General features: G+C 50.3%; 1 protein-coding gene and 1 long non-coding RNA gene across 2 annotated transcripts; one reads left to right on the top strand and one right to left on the bottom strand.

Moving 5' to 3' along the window:
• The first annotated feature begins 1,777 nt into the window (after positions 1 to 1,777).
• LOC109269683 (uncharacterized) lies at positions 1,778 to 6,552 on the top strand. The gene is made up of 3 exons (XR_002081213.2): positions 1,778 to 2,244; positions 4,284 to 4,369; positions 4,643 to 6,552. It is a non-coding gene; the product is annotated as an uncharacterized LOC109269683 (long non-coding RNA).
• A 1,673-nt stretch (positions 6,553 to 8,225) lies between these two features.
• On the bottom strand, positions 8,226 to 12,003 carry CYTL1 (cytokine like 1). Its single transcript, XM_019453725.2, has 4 exons — positions 11,817 to 12,003; positions 10,195 to 10,239; positions 9,933 to 10,061; positions 8,226 to 8,795 (listed from the first exon to the last, which is right to left on the bottom strand). Exons 1-4 carry the CDS (start codon positions 11,964 to 11,966, stop codon positions 8,712 to 8,714), a joined length of 408 nt encoding a protein of 135 aa, XP_019309270.1. The 5' UTR covers positions 11,967 to 12,003; the 3' UTR covers positions 8,226 to 8,711.
• Between the last annotated feature and the right edge of the window lie 903 nt (positions 12,004 to 12,906).

Below are 12,906 nucleotides of genomic sequence, written 5' to 3' on the forward strand. Positions count from 1 at the left end.
TAAGTAAACATTTAAAAAAATAAAATAAAGCAGATTATTCTGGCTGCTGTGTGGCAGTAGGATGGGAGGGGCTAGACTGAATGCTGGGAGCCCAGTAAGGAGGCAGGTGAAGACAGTGCTCCAGATGGGGGCTCCTGATGACCTTGGCCCGGGGAACTGGCAACAATTATGGAGACATGAACGCAGGTTCACAGGACATGGTCAGGCTTCTCCAGCGTATTTTTTTTTTTTTAATGTTTATCTATTTTTGGGAGAGAGAGACACACATCGTGTGAGCAGGGAAGGGGCAGAGAGAGAGAAGAGGGAGACGCAGAATCGGAACGAGGCTCCAGGCTCTAAGCTGTCAGCACAGAGCCCGATGCAGGGCTCGAACCCACGAACTGCGGGATCATGACCGGAGCTGAAGTCAGATGCTTAACAGACTGAGCCACCCCAAAGCCCCTGTAAAGAGTTTTATTATCAGGAAATGGCTCACCAGGTGATTAGGACTGAGAAGTCTCCTAATCTGTTGTCTAGCTGGAGACCCTGGGAAGCTGGTGGTGTAGTTCTAGCCTGAGTCCAAAGGACTGAGAACAGGAGAGTCAGAGGTGTAGGTCCTGGCCTGAGGGCAGGGCAAGGCCGATATCCCTGCAGGCAGTCAGGCAGAGAGAACAGAATTTATGTTAGAATTCGATTGAATTGTGACATCACCCCCACCCCCGGGGCTGATGTCAGAGAACTGCTCGTTGGTGTGAACTCTCCCCCCACACAACACATGCACCTTGGAATTGGGTGCGGAAGCTTACCAGCCTGCGGTCTGGGTGGAACCAAATGGTGCAGGACGGGACCATGTTATTGAGACAAGAAGAGCCCACGGGCAAGTGGAAGGAAAGGTGACAAGCTAATTCTGGGCCATGTGGGAGATTTCAGATAACAGAGTAGTTGGGGAAATTAGTCTGAGCCTCAAGGGGAAGTCTGAGCGGAGGGAGGGAGACGTGGGTTTGGGTGCCGTAAACATGCTGACAAAGTGGCAGGGGCAGATGAGAACCGGGGAGGAAGTGCAGGGAGGGGCGCCGGTCCGGGACAAAAACACGAGCGGAGGAGAAGGAGACAGTCAACCAGAGGAGAGTGCAAAGCCAGGGAAGTGTGCGGTGCAGCCATCCGGACAGACACAGAGATGAGTGAAGGTGAGACAGAAGTGATCGCCTCACACCTGTCAGAACGGCTGGAAGCAACGCAGGGAACGACAGGTGTCGGCGAGGGGGCGAGGGTGCGGAGAAAGGGGAGCCCTGGGGCGCCGTTGGTGGGAGTGCAAACTGGCGCAGCCGCTCTGGAGAACGGTCTGGAGGCTTCTCAAAAAGCCAGACAGAGAATTACCCTGTGATCCGGGAGCCACACTACTCACCCAAAGAGTACGACAAGAGTAATTTAAAGAGACCCGTGTTTACAGCAGCACTATCTGCAGTGGCCAGACTATGGAGACAGCTCAAGTGTCCACCGACTGATGAACGGATAGAGGCCGTGGTGGAGGTTTGCAGTGGAATATTGCTCAGCCGTAAAAGAGAATGAGATCCCGCCGTTTGCAATGACGTGGATGGAGCTGGCGAGTGTTATGCTAAGAGAAGTAAGTCAGAGAGAGACAAACACGTGATTTCACTCCTATGTGGAATTTAAGAAACAGAACAGCCAAGCAGAGAGAGGGGCAAACCAAGGAACAGACTCTTAGCCCCAGAGGACAAACTGATGGTCAGCAGAGGGGAGGGGAGTGGGGGGATGGGTGAAACAGGTGATGGGGACCAGGGAGGGCACCTGTCCAGATGAGCTCTGGGTGAGGTGTGGAAGGGTTGAATCACTACATTGCATGCCTGAAACCAGCGTCACAGTGGATGTTGACTAACTGGAATTTCGAGAAAAGGAAGAAAAAGTGACCTTGGATTTGACAGCATGGAGCTCACAGATGTTTTAAATTTTTTTTAAGCTTTATTTATTTTTTGAGAGAGAGACAGAGACAGAGACAGAGTGCAAGCAGGGGAGGGGCAGAGAGAGAGGGAGACACAGAATCCGAAGCAGACTCCAGGCTCCGAGCTGTCAGCACAGAGCCCGACATGGGGCTCGAACTCACGGACCGTGAGATCATGGCCTGTGCCGAAGTCGGGGTGCTTAACCGACAGAGCCACCCAGGCGCCCCATGGGTGCTTTATAGGAGTGGTTCTGTGGGTGTGATGGTGAGAAGTCAGACCGCAATGTTCAAGGAATGAATTAGAGGTAAGAAAACTGGATTTTATCCCAAGGGCGGTGGGGAACCGCTGATGAGCTGTCCGTGGGTGCGTTACCTGCTCAGATTTGCTTGTTCAGGTAGTGCAAGGACAATGGGGTCGGGGTGGGGGGGGGACAATAAATCACAGGTGAACGTGCAGAATCAGAAGGCACGTCGATGGAAGGGAGAAGCGCTCCACAGTTTGCGTCTGTACCAACCCCCTTTCCCCCTAGGATGTGATGTTCATCATGACCAGGACGAAAGGAGGATAATAGTAATAACAGCTGCCTTACTGAGTATTTGCTAAATGTCAGGATTGTGCTCAGCACTTTACGTGACTTACTTTACTGAGTCCTCAGCACTGTCTTCTGGGGCGGGCACTCTGACTGTTTTCCAGCTGAGGCCAGGAAAGTGAGGACAAATTGAAAGCCCGCAAGTCATTTGAAGGCCACACTGGCAGAGGGGAGATGAGGCCAGAGAGACAACGGAGGGGGTGGGGGCAGCTGATGAAGGGTCCCGTGACCTTTGTCAGGACTTCGGCCTTTACCCCGAGTGAAATGGGGAACCAGCGAGGGGTCCTGAGCGGAAGAAGGGTGTAAGGCCACTTGCATGTTAATGGACCACTCTGGCCGACGTGCCAAGAAGCTCGATGAGGCTATTGGGGGGAAGCAGCTATTGCGATAGGACATAAATGGGAGTGACTTTGGGCCAGGTTGCTAGAAGTGGAAGTGGTCAGATTCTGGGTCTATTTGGAAGTCAGAGAGAGCGGGAGTTTTGATGCATCGGATGTCGATTGAGACAGAGAAGGGCCAAATTTGATTCCAGGCTTCTTGGTTCCAGCGTAAAGATGGCGTCTACAGCCGTGACACCAGGATGGTCCCCAAGATAGTGAGAGCAGACGAAGGAGAGGGAAGGATGGGGGCTGAGTCTGGATCTCACGGCCTCAGAGTAAAGAGGAGGAGAGGGGAAGCCCCAAAGGAGACGGAAGAGGGGGCCGGTGAGATGGGAGGGAAGAGAACCCGGGGGCGGGGTCCCGGGCTCCTAAGTAAGGAAAGCACGACAAGGAAGAGGAAGTGGGCAACTGGCTGGAGCCCGATGGCGATCGTGATGAATATGAAAGCATAAAATAATTGCACGCGCGAGATGTCGTGCGGAAACAAGTTGCTCCTTCCAACCAGGGCTCCATAGAAGTTGCATTTGAGTGGATGGAAGAATTCTACAGGTTTGCAAGACAGCTCAGCGTCTGAAAAGATTTGCAGCATTTGGGAAACGCTGAGGCGCAAAACCTAAGGAAACGTGTGTGCGCGCGCGCGCGCGCGCGTGTGTGTGTGTGTGTGTGTGTACCAGGGGGTGGTGCAGAAGAGCAGTGGGTGAGGCCAGAGAAGATCAGGATCAGGAGTACCTTATGGGGGGCCACTGGGGGGGCACCCAGAATAATGGAAGTAGGTTTTGTACTTCATAAACACCACTCTGGCTTGTGGCAGAGGGACTTGGAGGTAGGGAGGGGGAAGTCAGGACACCACTGGTGTGGTCTGGGAGGGGGGCTAGGAGAAGCGTTCATCAGAAACTGTGGTTTCTTCTTGGGAGAGGGAGTACTCAGACTTTCGCACTGCAAAGTACTCTGATGAGCAAAAGTTCGTCGGTTTTTACGTTTCTAAAATTGTTTCAGAAGTTCATAAGTTCTTAAGCAGTGACTGTATTTGCTTTTTTTAAAAGTTTATTTCTGAGAGAGAGAGAGAAAGAGTGAGTGGGGGAGGGACAGAGAGAGGGAGAGAGAGAGAATCCCAAGCAGGATCCACACTGTTAGCACAGAGCCCGACTCGGGACTCAAACTCACAAGCCATGAGATCATGACCCAAGCCAAAGTCAGATGCTTAGCTGACTGAGCCACCCAGGTGCCCCTGTATTTGCTTTTGATGCTATTAGGGCTAATTAGAAGTAAGTAGAAACCTTACCAGGGGCCAGATAAGTGCTTTGAAAGCGTGAATTTGCATTATCCCCTAAACAAGCCTATGAAGGTATTATTAACGTCATTCCCATTTCACAGAATGGAAAACCAAGGCACAAAGAGGCTGAGTAAACTGCCTACTGACACACAGCCAACACAAGAGCGGCTCTGCTTTGTTTCCCCAGGTGAGTGAAGTCAATTGAGGAAACAGCACACGGGCTCTGTCCACCAAGATGCTGAGGCTGTAAAACAACCAGAAGCGTTTATTTGGGGTTTTAGGGATTGCAATCCAGGAGAGAGAGTCAACAGACACGGCAAGTGTGCTGCCATGAGGGGGTAGTGCGGGCTTAGGAAGGCAATACCCACCAGGTTACATAAGTTGTTTTGAAAGAATTATGATTGGTGCTGGCAGTCTTTAAACTGACCATCTAGCACACGTTGGACTATTTGGCTAGCAGGCGTCCAAAGTAGAAGGATGCGTTCCAGGAGGTGGTGGAGCTTGCGACTGACCAAAGTCAAAAGTTCGCGGTGTTCCGAGAATTCAAACAGGAGAGGTGAATACGCCCTGCTTCCTCAATATCCTCTCGACTCCCTCCCGACTCTATTTTGGGTGACTCTCTGAGCCATGCTTACTCCATTCAGAATCTCCTTTCACAGCCATAACCATTAACAAGTCCATGAGGAAAAAATCTCTTCTGATAGGGAAGCCTCAGGGGAAAGGGCCAGTGACAGCCAGACTCTGACCTGGGACCCAAAGAGCCCATAATGGATGAGACCCGACAGCGGTCTGAGTCTTGAGCAAAGGCTGCGTGTCGTGTTCTTAGAAGGTTCTGAACTGATGCTGAGGTGGTAAAGAGGAAATGGAGAAGTCAAGAGCTGTGGAGAAGATCGGGTTGACCAGTTGGCTGTGGAGAAAGAAGGAGAAGGACAGTGCCCTAATATCTGGCTTGGCGTTGGGCTGGCGCACAGTGGGAGTAGCAGTGTCCTTGATTTGCTATTTTTGAAATCCAAAGCAAAAGGATCCCTTCTGGAATTGATAACTCCCAACCACTGGGTTCCAGTCTCTCCACCTTGAAAGGAATTCTCCTTACATGACCCTGGTTATACAACTGGTGTGGGATAGACACCCCGCCGAAGTGTCCCTGGAAGACCTCCCCATAATGAAAGTCATTTCTATTCTGACCCCACAGCGTCTTCGGCTTTATTTCTCATCTTCCCCAACCACACGTTGGGGTTGGAACCATCTGACTCCAACTCCATTCTCGCCTTTGGCTGTGCTACGTCTTTCTTTCCGCATAACAAGCTCCCAGTCATATTTCAAGAGCCTGCTTACTTTCTGAACCCTACAGAAACCTTTCTGCCCCATCTCAGGCAGAATTATTTACTCTTTTCTCTGCCATCTTCCTAGATTTTGCAAAGGTCTCCTCTGCTAATCAAAGGGGAAGAATTCTTTACTTTTCATCTCAATATTTGCTGAGTTTATAAATAAGCACTCGATAAACATTGAAGACATAAGCAAACAAATGAATGTCTAAAATGCGTAAATTAGTCCTTGTCTTCAACGGCTTATTTTGCTACTTAGAAATAGCAAAGGGTTAGTAGAGCCATGAAATGAAGGCTTCTAGCACTTGGCTATTTGTCTGGAATGCCTCCGTCACCACTTGCCAGCTGTCAGGGGAAATCACATCACCTTTGAACCTGAGTGTGTTTCCTCCGCTGTAAATCTGGGTGGATGACACCCAACCAGGGGTGACATCGTTGTGAAGGTTCAGCTGGTAAGCGTGTGCAGGGTGCATGGCGCCATGCATCAATACTGGGTATCTGTCAGGAAGTGGTAGATGGTGGCGGTGGTGACAGGGATATAGTTGCATGATTTTCTTCTGTGAAGGGGTTCTCTCTTAAAAGAATGGTTATCGTAGGTTGAAACCTATCTCTCAAAGATATACGTTGAGGCCCTAACCCCTCAAATGTGTGACTGTGACCTTATTTGGAAACAGGGTCTTACAGATATTGTCAAATTAAGATGAGGTTATCCTCCACTATGGTGGGCCCTAATCCAATAATTGGTGTCCTTGTAAGGAAAGTGGATTTTCTTTCTTTTGTTTTGTTTCTTCAGCTTTATTGAGGTGTAACTGACAAATAAAACTGTATGTATTTAAAATATATAAGATAGAGGGGTGCCTGGGTGGCTCAGTCAGTCCAACATCTGACTCTCAGTTTTGGCCCAGGTCATGATCTCAGGGTTGTGGGATCGAGTCCCGCTCAGCATGGAGCCTGCTTGGGATTCTCTCTCTCTCCCTCTGCTCCTCTCCTCTGCTCCCTCTCACTCTCTTCCAAATAAATAAATAAATAAATAGAGTGAAAAATCCCTGCTTTGTTCAAGCCCTGTTGCTAGTACTCTGTGCCATCGCTCAGACTTCTTGTCTACATAAAAATAAAATAAAATAAAATAAAATAAAATAAAATAAAATATATAATATGGTGACTTGATATCTGTTATACTTTGTAAAATATTTACAATTCAGTTAATTAACACATCCATCACCTGACAGAATTACTTTGTGTCTGTGTGTGTGTGTGTGTGTGTGTGTGTGTGTGTGTGTGAATACTTAAGTCCTACTCTTAGCGAAGTTCAAGTATGCAATATAGTATTATTAGCTAGGGTCACTAGGCTGTGCATTAGATGCCCCAGAGCTCATTCATCTTGTAACTGAAGCCTTGTACCAACATCTCCCCCATCTACCCCCTGGCCCCAGGGCCTGGTAACTACCATTCTACTCTATGAATTCAGTCTCCCCCTTTCCCAAAAAAGTTCATATATAAGTGAGATCACACAGTATTTGTCTTTGTCTATCTGGTTAATTTCTCTTAGCGTAATGCCCTCAAGTCAAGGTCTATCCATGTTGCTGCAAATGGAAAGTTTCCTTCCTTTCTCATGGCTGGATAGTATTTCAGTGTGTGTGTGTGTGTGTGTGTGTGTGTGTGTGTGTGTGTACATATACATACATACACACATCACATTTTCAGGCATTCATCCATGGATGGACACTTAGGTTGTTTCTGTATCTTGGCTATAGTGAATTTGCTATAGTCAGCATGGTGCAGATATCTCTTCAAGATATTGATTTTATTTCTTTCAGCTATATATCCTGGGATCGCTGGGTCGCCTGGTAGGTCTACTTTTAATTTTTTTAGGAACCTCGATACTGTTTTCCCTAATGGCTGCACCCATTTACGCTCCCACCAACAGTGTACAAGGTTCTGCTTTCTCTACATCCCCACCAATCCTTCCCTGTTGTCTTTTTGGTAAAAACCACCCTAAGAGGTATGAGGTGATGTCTCCTTTGGTTTTGAGTTGAATTTCCCTGATAACTCGTGATGGTGAGCATATTTTCAGGTTCGTTTTGGCCATTTTATGTCCCTTTGGAGAAGTGTCTATTCAGGTCCCTTGTCCATTTTTGAAATTGGATTACTTGTTCACGTTTTGTTTTTGTTTTTGTTTTTGTTTTGCCATTGAGTTACAGAAGTCCCTTCCTCAGTTTGAATATTAACCCCTTATCAGATACATGGTTTGCAAATATCTTCTCCCAATCCCATAAGTGCCTTTCATTTTGTTGATGGTTTCTGGTGCTGTGCAGAAGCTTTTGAGTCTCGTGTAATCTCACGTGTTTATTTTTCTTGCTGGTGCAGCAATCAAGGACCCAATGACCTGGTGTTTGTGTAAGTGCCAGACGTTGCACTACCTGTGGGTATGATACAAGGTACAGTCTGCCCCCAAATGTATATGGTGGGCGTGTCTCAATGCTTTAAGGACAGACATTCATGCAGGTGGATTGAAACAGACCCAGAAACACTATGCTTGATGGAAAGAGGGAGAACAGTGCACCTCGCGAAGAGCGGCAACTTTCAGAAAGTCCGCGAAACAAACAATTTCATGTCCACCTTGGACAAATACTGCAGGACACGTGTTTCTCCCGGTGAAGATAGTGTCTATTTGATTTTCATCACCTTTGAAAGAAAAAGTGGTCCCCATCAGCACTATGTGATTATGAACCTTGCAGATACACTTTATTTGGCAGTGAAATTTCTTTAAAAATGAAAGTTGATGGTGGGAGAGGGTAAGAAATAGAAGATTGGCTACATGTACGCAGATACCTATCAAGAAGGAAAAATGTTACTGGTACTACATTAAAGCAGTAATACAAACCTACTGTTTTGCTTGCTCTCAAGCTAGACGTTCATACAAGAGAAGCTGGTTTCCCCTTTCCTTCTCAGTGATCAAATACACATCCTTGTGCATCTAACCATCCTGCCAAGACAAAACCAGGCGGAAATGAAAGCAAGACTTCTGTCTTCAAGGTAGGTTCTGGGGGAGGCGCACGCACCTTGCTTTCCAGCAGGTGGAGAGACGTGACAGTTTCTGATACTACAGTGACAGAGAGACCTGCCAGGGCGCCTGGCTTTAGCCCACCGAGTCTGGGCAGCTGACATAACTGTGGTCCCCTTGGGCTCTCTTTCTGGATTGTCCTATCTCTGACGGCCTGGCAGGACCGTGGTCACTGGGACTGGGTATTCCAAGGCATCGCAGTCATCGGAGAGGAACACCAAATCCTGAAAAAGATGTGCAATGAGCAAGAATGTTACCGAATGTGGCCCCAGAGCTCATGCACGACAGTAGGACTCCTGGTTATCTTCAAAGGCTGTTCGGTTATTTCTTTTTGTGTGAAAACTTCCCGTCCCTTATTCTCCCAAGGAGAACCGGCCACGTCTTCACGCTCCCAAAGAACATGATATAATACTGCATTAGAAATATAAATAATCCTGTATTATAATTGTACCTTCTCCCTGTCTTCCCCCACCCCACCCCACAGACCAAGGGCAGAGGGGAATGAGGACGGAAATGCGAGTGGGGAGGAAATCCATGGCAAATCTTTGATTCACGAACAAATGGAACCAAATAGCTAATCATGTATCCTGAGAACTTACCCTGGGCCCAGGCCTGGTGCTAGGAATTCTTTGAGTGATCACTTCGCTAACGTCTTAGGACCAATGGAGTTCCTATAGCGACCCGCACCCATGGTCGGGGAGTCGTCATTACCAGTATCCTTCCAATGATGGCGTGAGGTGGGCATCATTGTGTCTCTGGTTCACAAATGGGGAATGTGTGGCTGAGAGCAGGGACGAGTGGCTCCCATCTGGGAAGCAGGAAGACGGACCCGAGCTCAGGTCTGTCTGATGCGGAAGCCTGTGCCCCCGGGGATCACACGACTCTGCTTTCTACGTCTAGTGCTCAGGCTTTAGTGTTCTACGTTTTCTGCATTTTTCTGCCTCCTTCCCCTCTCCTACCAGAAGCCTCCTATCACAGAGCATCTGAAGCCCCTCTTCTGGAAAGTCTCCTCTGACCCCAGTGCTCGGAGCTCCCCGAATTCATAGCCTTCTCTTCCCATCCCTGCCCCTTTTGGCTCCTGGCCGAGTCTGTCTCATAGGTTTAGCATACGGCCCTGGATGTTGTCCCCATACCAATGTGACTCATGGAGGGGACTGCCTTGTCCTGAGTGCCCGTCACTTACCAAGGGTGGCGATGGTAGAGGAAGGGCTTTGTGAACTGAAAGCACCCCATAAACGTTTCTCCTCCTTTCTCCTCATCTCCGGAGCACCCCCGTCCCCCGCCCTCCTCTTCTAAGAGCCCTGGGCTGAGCATCTTGGCTGATCACAAGCAGAGAAGGAATTTTCAATAGTGCCACCTACTCTCCTGCAGAAGGAGTTCATGATGGTGTACAGTTTCCGCACTTTGTCCTTCAAGGCATCCACCTGGGCCACTTTCCAGCACTGGGGCGAAGCCACAAAGTCCCGCATCTTGGCCAGCACGCAGTAGTTCTGGGAGCAGACAGCAGGGGTAGGGTCACGGAGGAGTCAGCAGCCAGAGGGACAGGAGTTGCGGGCCCCTGCGCCCTTCTGCACAGGCTCTCTCCCCACCCCATGCCTCCCCCAGGCAGGAAGACCCTCTTACGTGTATATCCAGGTATAGCCTGGGCAGGTACCTCACACACGCCTCCTGCGGGAAGGGATACGGGTTACCATGATGCCCACGGGCACACAACATCGGCTGGTCACAGAAGGCTCCCTGCCACCCTCCCAACAGCCATACAACCCCATACACACCTTCCTTGATCTGATTTTACACACACACACACCCACACGTGTGCACGCGCGTGCATGGATTTGATTACCTATGCATGGTCAGAAAGCTGTAATACTATCCACGAGAATGTTAGGGCAGTTGTTACCGCTAGTGGCAGAATGGCAAGTGATATTTATTTTCTTCTCTGTCCTTTGTGCTTTTTCCAACTGTTCTATAAAGCACAGTATTCCCCCCCGGCCCCACTTATACGTGGGAGATATATGCCAACACCCCTGTGGGTGCACAAAACCGTAAATAGTACTGAACCCTATAGATCATATTTTTTTTCCAATACATAAGTACGAGCCCAGATAAAGTTTAATTTATAAATTAGGCTCAGTGAGAGATCAACAGTTACTACTAATGAAAGAACAATGACAACAACATACTAGAATAGACTGACCCTCTGACCATACGTCGGAAGGGGGATCGTCTGCTCTGGGGCCGCGGCTGACCGCGGTTGACCGCAGGTAACTGAAACCCCGCAAAGCAAATCCACGGATAAGGGGGAATCTACTATATATGCCTTTTATAACTAGGGAAAAAATACACATTATTTAAGTTTTAAAATAAAATAAAATAAAATAAAAATAAAAATAAAAGGTGTCAAGGTTATCATAATCCCACATCTGAGAAACATTACATTTTGTTTGAAGTGTTTACGCTGGGTGAAGAGACACTTTATATTTTTTCAAAGCTCTTAATGAGGTTTCATTTGTTTCTCTACCGGACAAGCGGTCAGGGGGCCCGGGTTCTAGCTCTGGGCAGCTCTTCTGGAACCTCCTGCCCCCACCGTGCCCTGGGTCTGCCTGTTGAAACAGCAGTGATAACAGCACTAACGTTCTGGGGCGACCCCCGCCCCGGGCACTGCGCAAGCCTGTCTCATTCACGCCTTTACCCTCCCAGCGTCTGAAGAGGGTCGTGGGCTCTCTACCCGCCCCCCCCCTCCCCTCCACAGCCCATCACACTGAGATTCAGGGGCCGAGCGCTTTGCCCAGGGTCCTGCAGCAGGGACCCGTTCTGGGGGTCACCCCCTCAGCCCACGCTCACCATCGCCAGGCTCGGTGAGGGCAATGAGCTTAGTTCTGTGTTCCTCCTCAACTCCGGAGCTCTAGGCTCCTCGGGGAACTTTTATTTCATTTTACAACAGATCCTCTCAGTGTTGCTGGCAAGTTACAAACAAAGACCTTGTGAGGTCTTGGATAGATTTCCCTTCTAGTCAAAACAAAAGAGATGCAAACCACTGTTATCTTACTTAGTAGGATGGGAATAAAATGCAAACCCTTGAGATAAACATTGACCAGAAAAGAAAAAAAAAGAGCGTGTGTGTGTGTGTGTGTGTGTGTGTGTGTGTTTGTGTGTGTGTGTGTTTTCCTGGCCCAAAGGCACGTTTTGGGAGACTGGGTCTGCACAGAGCCTCCTGGCGGGGCGGAGGGCAGGTGGGGACTCACCGAGGGCTCCATGGCCTGCAGGCGCCGGGCGTCCCCAGTGACCTCCCGGCTCAGGCTCAGCATCCTGGAGTAGCAGGTCGGGGGAGCGGGCTGTGCCGCGGGGGGTCCGGCCAGAAGCAGCAGCAGCAGTGGGAGCAGCCCGGGCGTCATGGTGCTAAGGCAGCCTCACTGCGCCCCTGTGGCCGGCAGGCGCCCCTTTAAGCGGCGGCTTGGGGGTGGTCCTCCACACCTCCTCCGCTTCCTGTGGGCCCCCGCCAAGGCCACGGAGCACGCCCACCTGGCCCTGGACACTGGATCCTTTCAGACCTGAAGCCCCCCCCCCCCCCCCCCCCCCCGCCACCGCCTTGTGAGAGGAGCGGCCCGCCTGGGGACACCTGGAAAGGATGGGGGTGGGGGGGGCCCTTCCTCTCCCACACCTTCTCTGCTGGCAGGGGAGCTCCTGAAAAGGCAGGGCCGGTTGGTGAGGGGGTGGGGGAGCACAGGAAGACAAGGATGGAGTTTCCCTCGGGGTGAGGGGTGGGCATTCGGGCTCGCAGTTGGGGTGGGGACCCTGTTGTTAAACCAGAGCAGAGCCGGGGGAGGGAGAGGGGCCGGAGGTGAGGGATTGAGCACCAGTGATGCAGGGGCTTGGGGCCAGGCAGCCCGGTGTCGATGTGTCCAGCCACCACTGACCGCCCAGAGGAAGCCTAGGGGGTCACTTACCCTTGGAGTGGCTGCGCCTCTGTGTCTGCAAGACGGGCTCTTTCTGTGCCTGTGGTTGGGGGGATGTGTGAGCACCCGCAAGCCGGGAGCACTTCAAGCCCCCGGCTCAGGCCTCGGTACACAGTAGACCCTCGGGAAGCGTGGTTTCTCCGAATGTGCAGTGGCTCCTTTAGTGACAAGGCTCTACGGGTGACGCTCCTGTACGGAGACCCGGTTAAGGATGAGCTCTCCCCTCAGAGAGGGGCCCACTTCCGGTGACGCCCTTGGGCAGGTGTTTTGGCTCTTGCCTCCCTCTCGTTGTCTGTGAAATGAGGACGACACAGAGGACGACAGGAGCGCCTAGCTCAGAGGCCCACGGTGAGGAATAAAGGACACAGACCTAGTGTCA

The sequence above is a fragment of the Panthera pardus genome, unplaced genomic scaffold (genome assembly GCF_024362965.1).
Source record: "Panthera pardus isolate Hobbes unplaced genomic scaffold, ASM2436296v1 HiC_scaffold_13, whole genome shotgun sequence".
Classification (NCBI taxonomy): Eukaryota; Metazoa; Chordata; class Mammalia; order Carnivora; family Felidae; genus Panthera; species Panthera pardus.